The sequence below is a fragment of the Atta cephalotes genome, assembly GCF_000143395.1.
Source record: "Atta cephalotes unplaced genomic scaffold scaffold00008, whole genome shotgun sequence".
Classification (NCBI taxonomy): Eukaryota; Metazoa; Arthropoda; class Insecta; order Hymenoptera; family Formicidae; genus Atta; species Atta cephalotes.
In genome coordinates, this window is record NW_012130072.1 from 6095977 (window position 1) to 6107627 (window position 11651).

The window sequence follows — 11651 nt, forward strand, 5'->3', positions numbered from 1 at the left end:
TAACTACTAACTACGTAATAATAATAACTAACTAACTAATAATATAACTAATTACTTTAGTTATTTATTAGTATATAGTAATAGTAGTATATATAGTATATAATATATATATATATATATATATATATATATATATATATATATATATATATATACTTGTGTACATTGATACTGTTATTAATATCTTATCTGATTATGTCGATATTTTAATCGATAGATAAAATAATAACTTATTTTAATTATTGTGAATTTTCTTTTAATCTGTAAATTGAAAACTTGATCAGCAAGTTGAACGAAATTTAACAACGAATGTCCTTTATACAACAATCGCTGCAATTACTGACGACAAATTAATAGAAGTTTAGTTAAGTCTCGTGTGAGCCTAAAGATTATGTATGAAGTTCTGACTGAAGTGCTTGCAGCTTATTAATTAAACGTTGTTGAACTTAATACGATTTTACATCAGAGACTAATGAAAGAGAACTATTAGTACAGAACTGATGAAAGGACTAATGAAAGAGAATTAGCATAGGAAACATTTCAACATTTCATAGGTGATGGATTAACATAAAAGTGATCATACAATCACACCAAACATGGTGACATCAAAATTTTATTCGCCATTATAATCTGATCGTTTTTCCTTTATTTTCACAGCATGTTTCTTGGAATGCTTCAATTGTATAGATTATAATTTTCTCACTTGTCTTATGTTTTATGTATATACTATTCAACATAATACATATTTCACACATTGGAAATAATACGCTTTTAGAAAATTTATCTTTTTGTGTGTTTTTGTTAATTTATATTAAATTTAATGAATGATATCAAAGACGCTACACTAGAAGCATAACATAAATAACATATCATTTTCTTATTTTCGTTAATTTTTTAATTGAAAAAAATTGTTTCAGTAAATATTTTAAAAGATTTCAAGCAAAAAGTTTACATTAATTAACATATAATAATAATCTCAAATACTTTTGAATGCGTCTAAATTTTTATTTTTATTTTGGAAAAACTTGTATATTTTTTAACTTTGTATATTTTTATATAATATTTTTAACTTATATAATATTTATATAATATTTATTAATTTATATAATATTTGGAAAAACTAGAGAACTACTTTAAAATTATTCTTTGTTTTAAAGATTAATAAAATATTTTTATTATATAAAATATTTTTTTAATATAAAAAGATATTATAAAAGATAATTTGTATATTATTACGTAAAAGGAAGGTGAAAGAAATGTAAGCGTGACTCATTTAAAAAGTTTTATGTCACATTTGCTTACGAGAAAATAAAAAATATTATTAGCGCAAACCACTATGTTATGCTTCTCTTTCAGTGCGTAGAACGTTAAAGAACGGTCTCTCGGAAGAAGAGAAGAAGCACATCGCCGCCTACATCAAGGGCTATTGACTGTGATAATACTCGAAGGCCACGACATGCTCTCACGAAACGAGATGAAGAAAGAACGGAAAGTTAATACTACGAAGAAGCGAAACAATGGAAGCTCGGTGAAAACATTGCGACCTCTTCGTCGTAGATCTTCGACTATAGGATCCTGTTTTCCCCTATTACCAGGACGCTCCGAGATCAGACAGTATCGATGATCGACTCTACGACACGTCGCTGACGTTTGTCGAATTTAATATTCGCGTGAAGCCCCATGTGCACTTCATATGCACCTGTCATTCGATTTGTTAAGGTAGGATAATAAGTATGAGCAAAAAAAAAACAGGAAAAAGATACTATAGTTTTGTTGAATTAAATAAATATTAATCGGTGATTTAGGCTTAAGCCAATGATTGAGAACAGGTATTTCTCTTAACACGTCATTCGCGGACGAGAAACAATATCTCGAATACGTATTAAGAATTATTATTTAGGAATGTTCTTATAGATAGATTTTTGTTAAGTAAGTCCTATAAAAAAATTTTTTTGTTTTACAAAATTTTCCTTATTTTGTATAGAAATTTCTGAAAGTTTCAAGTTGTTTACGTTTTCTTTTGCCTCTTTGAAAGTTATTACACGTGTTGTGCGTATATTATATACATTTTACGTATATATCGTACTCAGTACTTCTCGGAAGATTCGAATCGCGGAAGACAGGGTCGACTTGACAATCACATAACACCACGTGCCTCGACGAATTTTTATAATCGATTTTTAAGAGCGACTACTCCGAGTAATCGATGCTTTTGTTCGCATCGATCCATTTACAACGAAGAAACAGCCATTTTGCATACGAAGTAAATATATTCTAGATTCTAGAATTCCTGTCGAATAGCAAACACATACCGGACGACATAAATCTGCCTAGCAGCTTAATTATTTTAATCATCATTTTATTATTGCGTTTCGTAGAAACGCATAATCACATTCATTGTAACTTTCTGTGGAAATGATTCTTTAAATAAAAGGAAAAGCAATTATAAAAATAGATATGAATATGTAATTCTCCTTTTCCTTCAAAATATTTCATTTTTTCAGAGAAAGGCATCTTGTTTTAAGATTTATCCAGAATACTTTCTGGATTTTTCAACCTTGATTTTTTTATAATGTAAAAGGTAAGTTTTATATTAAATATAATATAAACGATTAAATATAAGGCTGAATAATTATTAATTAATTATAAATTATAAACTAAGCTTTAAAAACGTATTTCAGTTCTCTTAAATTCCAAAATTTAAACTTTGTTTTCTCTTCAGTTCTTGTTTACATAAAAAAATTAATGATTAATAAAATAATAGTTTTTAATGCAATAAATTTTTTACTTTTAATCTTAAACACTCTAGATAATGACACTTCAAATAATAAAAAATAATAAAAATGATTAATATTATTAATATCTCCGAAAACATTATTGTTCCAAAGCAAAATGAGATAAAAAGTTATTCGAGAAATGTCATGCATTATGTACAAAAATTAATTGTGGCAAATATATGTGTAAAAATATTTGATTGCAAATCCATAAAATATTCCATCGCATTTATAACTGTTGCGAATAAACTTTCAGACAGGGATGCAGAAATTGAAAGAGGTAGTTATATAACAAACTGTGCTCGAGACACACGATTTATTATTAACCATCATCCAACTTTAACAACATACAATATAATGTAGTAATAAAAACGTATCAGTTAAAATGTAATAATGCGACGATAGGGGGATGCTCGCGTAAGAGCGACCATATTCATCTCCACTACGCATCCTCGGGATATTTCCTCTTCCTCTTTTTCTTCGTCATCCTCTTCTTGTCTCCTACGTGAATATCGCGCGCGCGCAACTCTCGAGCAAAGGATCGTTATAACTGGGACAGATTGGTGGAAGCTTTGAGAGTAGGACAGAACGCATGTGATTTTCAGCACCATACGTCGATGCTTTTTATGCTAACATTTATAATCATGTAGAAAAAACTCTTTCCATCACACCTTTATCTTGCTCAATCACAATTTCTCTTTCTTTCTCTTTCTCTCTCTCTCTCTCTCTCTCTCTCTTTCTCTCTCTCTTTCTCCCTTTATATTTTTATATAATATATATAGCGCGAAACATACACAGCCTCACTTCACGCCACTACAGTGCAATCATTCGAGCAGACATTCGTATATTTTTTTGTTTATATCGTATTAAAATGTACAATGATGTTCCGCCGGAATGTTTCCCTTAGGAATATCCGTGAAATTTTCATGGATCTTTGTAAAAGTCCACAAATTTTTAAAACAATTGAAAATAACAAAGGAAAAAACTAATATATTGATTAAAGATTATAGATTTGATATATATTTTCACGATTTAGTCAACGAAAAATTTGTTGTATCAGAAACTTTATTTGGTAAAAGAATCATAATTCTGCGCAATATAAATTATAAGTAACTGCAGAAATAATTGTTTTGTATTGTGGTATAAAGATTTTCAAAATGAGATTGATAAATAAAAGATATGATAAAATAAATAATATTGAGCGATAAAAATTGCAAATCTTTTTAGAAAGATGTGCTAATATAAGAAAGGTTCAGATGAAAATTATATCGGAAATTGATCAATATTTCCTCTACAGATTCTCGATTAATCTTGTGCGTATAAGATGGTTCGCGGGGTGTAATCGTGATTTTTCAAATGAGTGAAATCGCACCTTTAGAACAATTAAAAAATAAGGAAATCTTTAAACTATTTGGGATTGTCAAATAGTTTTCAAAACTTCCAGATTCCCTTTTTTCCGAATTTTTCAAAACAATTTCACTTTACGCTCTTCGTTGTTAATCAAAATGTCCACCTACTCTTGTAAATTTCCTGGAATCAAGAACACGAATACGACTCGACGAGCCGGAGATTCCCAAAGATTGTATCCCTCTGATGCTGATACCAGTGGTGCTATATCAGAAAAGTTTGCTGGTAAATTTGCTTGGTCTTGCAAGTTCGAGTACGCGTACACTCGGCATAATCGATCATTGGATCCTTCGGGAATACCCGAAAGGGGACTCGAAGAGGTGATTTTATACAGAGGTGAACACGTGATGGCGCGGGGCGCGTCGATATCGTCGACGATTGAGACGACATCAACAACGGGCGCTTGGAGACGCGATGATGAAGGACGAAGACTTCAGAGCTCATCATGCTTCGGCCCACTGAACTCATCGTGGGAGATGAAGCCGTTCTTATCTTTATCCTCATGCTGGAAAATCTCCTCGACGAGCTTATCATGATCAGCCAGCATTTTCTTTACGTCTTCATTTTCACTAGCGCCCGCTTGCTCGGCTTCTATCACCTGCTTTCGGAGATAATCACTCACCTGCAAACAAAAAATTGACCATGTACCGATTAATTAAAACGATTGCATAGAAATTGGCATAAACTATAAAGTATACTCTATAAAGTATATTATATACATATATGTAGATTTATAAAATAAAGTTAATATTGTTAAGTTTGTAATTCAGCAGAAAATTTAAGTGGATTAAAATATGCATATTAATATACTGTAAATTATTCCTGCGATACGAAAATTAATTTAAATTTCTGTGTGTCAAATTTCTTTTTGTCTGTGAATATTGTAAAATGTATTTCTCATGAAAACAATTTATTATTTAACTTTTAATTATCATGATATATCACAGCAAGTATTATATGATTACAAAATTCTTTTTAATTTTTTGTTATACTTTATTTGTACAAATATAATGCGAGTATGTATGAAAAATAATATAATAGTTTTCGGATATATAATGATATACGAATATATCTATAAGTATTATAGAACATTTAAAATACAAATGGATTTTAATATTATATTATTTTCGGCCATGTGTATAAAAACAAATAGTTTATATATATTAAGATATATATTAAGATATTATATATTAAGATATTTGTAGCACTATTTTTCTACTACCAGCACCACAAATGGCCCAAATAAAAACTTAAAGTGATCTTGCCATTGCTCTCACCTCCTCGCGAGACAGTTGGTTGTCTTTGTCAGCATCGATTTCCTTAAAGACATTAGCGGTTGGGGGTGAATCGCTAATATTCATAAGTTCAACTTCAAACGTAAGAGTAGCACCTGAAACAACAGTAACCTTTTATGTTAATTGCTTGCATAATGTATATAAATTATTACAGAAAAATACGGTAGTAAAAAATTTTCTGAGAGCAATAATAATAATTAATATTAAATAATAGGAAATTTACATTTTGTTAATTAAAGCAAATTTATATTATACTAATGTAAATTTTAATATGGTTCAAAAGTAAATAAGCAAAAAATTTCAAAAAAATTAATTTTCTCTTCTTTTAAATCTAATTTATTTGCTTTGTTAGAGTTAAAATTATTTTATAAAACAGTTATTTTTTTAACATTTTAGACGATTTACTTTATAAAAAGTTGATATATATTTAGATGCAAAAAGATTTCCACTTCGAGAGGTTTATCCATTTACTGCAAAAACTATTAATCTTGATTTGGCAAATACTCGTAAATCATTTTTAGAACTCATCGATCTACTGTCAAGCACAAAGCTTTTTACACGTTTTGGCGGATGTAGGTGAAGGATATATAGACTAGGATATATTTATAGAGTAAAGGGTCAAATCGACAAGTGTATCTGAATAATAAAAAAATAAAAAATTAATAAAAAAATAAACAGTAAATAACAAAATAATAAAAAAACATAATAATATAAATGCAGCCTAAATTACAATGTTGTTTTGCTGAGCTGATTGGTCTATTGAATGCAATCATTGTCTTTGTAAAGTTTTCGATATTAGAAATTCTAATTATAATAAAAGAGCTATAAAATATATTGTTAAATTTAGAATCGAACTCAAAATCATGCACACGTACACATTCAGATACCTAGACACGACAAAACATTAATAATAATGCATACAGAAATTCGATTGCCAATAATAATGTCTATAGATATCCGAAATAATAATGACCAGCAAATGCAGCTGGAGAGGGGCTAACGAAGTGTTCGGCACGGGAGAGAATGCATACGCGCGCTCGGCACGTCCAGCCATTAATTATGGATGGTCCCGTCGCGATTAAGCTGGCCCTAATGAAATATGGCGCTTAATTATTCACTACTTAAACGAGTGAAATTAATACGGCGAATAATAATGCGCTGCCCGGTGTAACAGCCACTGTCGCCGTGGAAATTGGACGTGAGAAATGGAGAGGGATGATGGGAATATTCCAATTCTCGCACGCAGTTCCCTCTAGTATTCTTTATCATCGCATTCCGTGTGGAAGGACAATTTCGATGGCAATAGTTTGCCGTGTAGTTAAAAAGGCCGCAAAGTTATATTGCTTGGTATATATACTGATATAATAAACTATTATACGTAACAAATAGGAACCAGAATTGTAGATTATAAAATTACAATAATAAGTTAAATTAGATCATTTAATCCAATAAATCAATTAAGTAAAAAAGCGCCAATGATCGAGATTAGATCTTTGGTCTAATAATATTTATATATATCAATATTTAAATATATTTTTAAAAGTGCTTTAAAGTGCTGAGTTCTAGTCAATCTTGAAAACATAAAAAGAGAAGAGTTTAAATTATAACTGAAAATAGTAATATCACAAATTAAATTGATTATATATCAATTTAATAATATAATAATAATTAATAATAATGATAATAACAAGCATCTTAAAACACTAAAAAAAAACTTACTTATTGAATAAAAATATTACAGGAAAAATATTACAGGACATCTTAATAAATTCGAGGCATATGGTAATATTTGTCTCAATAACTAATATATGTACATAAGGAGAGAATTTCTTAAAAAATAAAAAAATTGTGTATAAACAATAATAAATTAAAGAGTATAATATGCCTATGTGAATAAATCAATTAAGATTCATGGCTGACATAATATTTTCAGTAATAAATTCTTTTTAGCATTTCATAATATTTGTTAGCATTATTATTAATGATTAATTTAATTTTGATATTATTATATGCAATTTTTAATTTAGGAGTATGTTTTTAAGACCACAGTTTGAAGTATTAAAAATATATTTAAATATTTATATAGAAATATTATTAGACACTAAGATTAGCATCTACATTTCACGCTTCTTTATGTTTATGATAAAATAATATATATAGTGGTATAAAAGTGTCATAACTACACTTATCATAATTTACCGTTTGAAGTACGTATTAATTTTGAATAAACTCGTGAAAAGATCATGTATCTGAAAAATAATAAAAAAATAAAAGGTGGATCTGGAGCGAAATGGCGCAATTTATCCACACGCGAAGACCCCGCTAAAGAGGCGAATCGTTTATCATTGTTGATCCCGCCATTGCAGCGTTGCCGAGAGTCGAGCAACGATGCTCAATTTAATGGTTGATGCTTTATTGGATTTCCGTGCAATTGCATTTTTGACTTCGATTTTGCTGCTAACGACTACCCTTGTATCGACCTGTCCAATAGTGTTCATCGCCCCTTCCTCTTTCTCCGGTTCCTCACCAATCCTTTCGCGCGTAAAAATGGTCCAACGTGTAATTTGAAAAATGCTCACGTTAGCGTGACGCTTTTTAATCGTGACGAATACCATTGCTGTCTGGTTGATTGTCGAATATACCTATACTAGTGCGTATTTCAAGTGGCAGAACGTTTCAGAAAAATTAGAGAAGCACTAGCTCGCGAGTATAGAAGAGAGTACAATAAAATTATAGTAGCTGTTATTAATTTGTGAGCATTTATTTTATTAATTCGTAAAAATTGAAAAAATTTTAAATAAAATATCAATTGTTGATTACTCACATGTACAAAATAATTCGTGTCTCTAGAGGCATACGTGTACACTTTTTGAAAAGATATAAAGTGTTGAATCAAATTTTATATTTTTTGTAGTAAATTTAATTTCTTTTTTTCCACTAATAAATGTACAAATTGTTATAGTATATAAAAATTATATACTTATACATGTTATTAATTATATACTTATACATGTTATAAAAAAAAATTATATACTTATACAAATTATATACTTATACAAAAAATTATATACTTATAAAAATTATATACTTATACATGTTATAAAAAAAACTTTTATTAATTAATTTGCCAAAATAGCTTCATTGTTATTCTGTTATTATTGTCATATTGTTCTTCAACGTGTATAAATAAATATTAAATTAATTTACTACATTAAAGTTTATTTAAATTTTAAAGATGATTAAAAATTAAAAAAGAGCTTGATTTGCACGTAACAAAACATATTAAAAGTTTTTATTAACTTATTAATTAATATCTACAAAAAATTTTATTCAGTAAATTCTATAAAGGATAAATAATAACGAATAAATACTGCAGCTTTTACAGTTTTTCCATGTATAATGTACAAAATTTAACATAATACAATTTAATGTAACGTATATAATATCTATTTTATTTAAACATCGCATATTATTTGAAACTGTTTCATTTATGTTGAAATATGAATAAAATCAAATATTATTAGCTTGTCATTTCAATGTAGTCACGTACAATAATTAAATATTAAAACATACTTTTATTTTTAATTATATATGTTAATTGTATATGTTAAATTATTATTACTTCAATATATATGACAATATATTTGACTAACGAGAATTTATTTTACAAAGAAAAATTTCAAATAAATTAAATTGTTTATTGAATAAGTCTGTTATTTTATAGAATTAAGCATATAATTTTACCCAGGAAAATCTTTCACAATAATATATTTTCACACTAATATATTATATATGAATATTAAATTATTAAATTATTAAAAACAAAAAACGTTAAATATAAATATTAAATGTTAAAAGAAATTCAAAAATAATAAAAAAATGTCAGCATACCACCAGGAATAACATTTCCAGCTCCCTTTTCGCCGTATCCCAGCTCAGGTGGTATCGTCAATCTCCTTTTCTCGCCTACGCACATATCCAGAAGACCTTGATCCCAACCTTTAATGACTTGTCCAACACCAAGCTGGAAAGTAAATGGTTGATCTCTATCCAAACTGTAACAAAAAAAGGATAATCTCACTTAGAGTTACATTCTACTAGAATCACACTGTAAAATATTAAATTAAAATACACATTTCTTTGGATAGACATCTTTTACATTTCAAAATACAAGAAAATATGAAAATATGTTGCTTATTAAAATTGTTTAGAAAAGCAAGTGTTATTTTTGTATTATTTCATAACATTTTTTTTCAATCACAAAGCATTGGTATGCTATTATAAAACAATTTGCAAAAATATATACAATATTAATAAATTGTATTATGTGAGAAAATCGTCTTTATATAATAATAATAATAGAAATATTCTTTCTGTGTTTGCATATTATATCTACTTTAGAAGATATGAGGAATTCTTCATTTTTTAAGCATAACAGAACGTGCTCAGTCTTTACTCGCATTACATCGCGCAACTACAGTAAACTTCCTCATTTCAGCGAGACATCAAAATGTTTATAACAAGTTTCGCGACGACTTATTCATGTCGAGAGTTAAAAGCGACACGACGTAAGGAGAAAAGCGACGGACTAATTGGAAAACGTGCGGAACAATCAAGTCCCATTTCGCTGCACCGCGAACTTTCACCAAGAATTCACTATTGTGCCGGCGTCGAATGCAACTTGCATGACTACGCTCGATATTTCGCACCAAATCTAAAGGCTTAGATCATTAGAAATGTCAATTTGTCGTTATGTAAAATGGAGAAAGAAAGGTGGAGAGAAAGAGAGAGAAAATGAATATATATTCAGCGATCATTTCCAGTGCGAAATCGACAATTTCCTGCATCAGGGGAATATTACGGAAACTAGCGAGGCAAAACCGACGTTGTACATTTTCTGGGCCTCCTTTGAGGCATCTCAACATGGACGGTTATATATATGATTAAGAGACATGACATCGAGCGCACACATAAGTTGCCGTTAATACACGGCAACATACAACCAGATAGTCAAATGGAGACCTTCATGCACGAGTGCAATATAAAAATGCAGTGTGATAATATTTGATTTAAGAATTAAAAATATGAACATAAATAGAAATATGTAAATTTCTTAGAAAAAAAACAAAAAATGAAGAAGGATAATCAAAATACTTTACAAGCAGCATAGAAAATCTACGCATGTACAAGTAGCTTCAATTACTTATACAGAGAAAAGTCGCATATGTTTCTTAAAGACACTTCCTTATTTCTCAGAAAAAAAACATTTTATGTATTTTATTTATAGTTATAAAAAACATAATTTGTTTAGGTGATTAAAGAAGAAAAATTAATAATTTATATATTTATTGTTTTTATGTAAAATCAACTAGAAATAAATTCTACAAATACGAAAATAAAATACAATCCAAAAACAAATTAGTATAACGATATCAGCAATCTTCCTTTATCTTATATAATATATTATACTTTTACGGTATATACATATATAACGCAATATATACATATATACATAAATATATGTGTTAGTAAATATTGTACATGTGTAATGGATTCTAACTTTTAAACTTTTTCGGAGTATTTATTGCAGAAATGCAACATAAAACGCAAAATATGTAAAGAAACCTAGAAAGGATCGGATTTCTCATTATTTTATGATTTTTCATTTTTTTATCACAGATAAATATATTTTTCATGAAATATTTTTATTTAGGAAGTATGAAAATTATGCGTGGTTAAAAGAGAATTTCTGTCTACACACTTTTTTAATATAATCTTCGTTCACTTGTGCTTGTAGCAAAATAAGTTCGTACTCCATGGAGATTATATTGAAAAATAAAGGTATACAGAACATTCCTTTCATTCGTTTTCATTATACGTAATATTCTCGTTTCGGGATAAACATGAAGAATGGAAGAAGGGGCATTACATTCTCTGAATAAACTGTAGCTGTAATGAAACTCCCTTCTTACAGTCCTTTTTTATATTTTAAAATTACTCGAGAAGAACCGTAATTATGTTTTAAAATATGCGTAAAACATAATCCTATTACTGAAAACACATTCATATATATATATATATATATATATATAATAAAAATACTATTAATATTATTAATATTCTATTATTATTCTGATATCGTTGATTATTTACGTAATTATTGCAGATAATTAAG

General features: G+C 28.3%; 1 protein-coding gene across 1 annotated transcript in view; it reads right to left on the bottom strand.

Annotated features, from left to right (window-relative positions):
• Positions 1 to 4614: 4614 nt before the first annotated feature.
• Positions 4615 to 11651, bottom strand: part of LOC105627378 (peptidyl-prolyl cis-trans isomerase FKBP14) — a 99462-nt gene continuing 92425 nt past the window's right edge. The window contains exons 4-6 of the mRNA XM_012208660.1: positions 9368 to 9534; positions 5459 to 5571; positions 4615 to 4803 (exon numbers count right to left, since the gene is read on the bottom strand). Coding sequence (XP_012064050.1) covers positions 4615 to 4803; positions 5459 to 5571; positions 9368 to 9534 — 469 coding nt within the window. The remainder of the gene's footprint in view (positions 4804 to 5458; positions 5572 to 9367; positions 9535 to 11651) is intronic.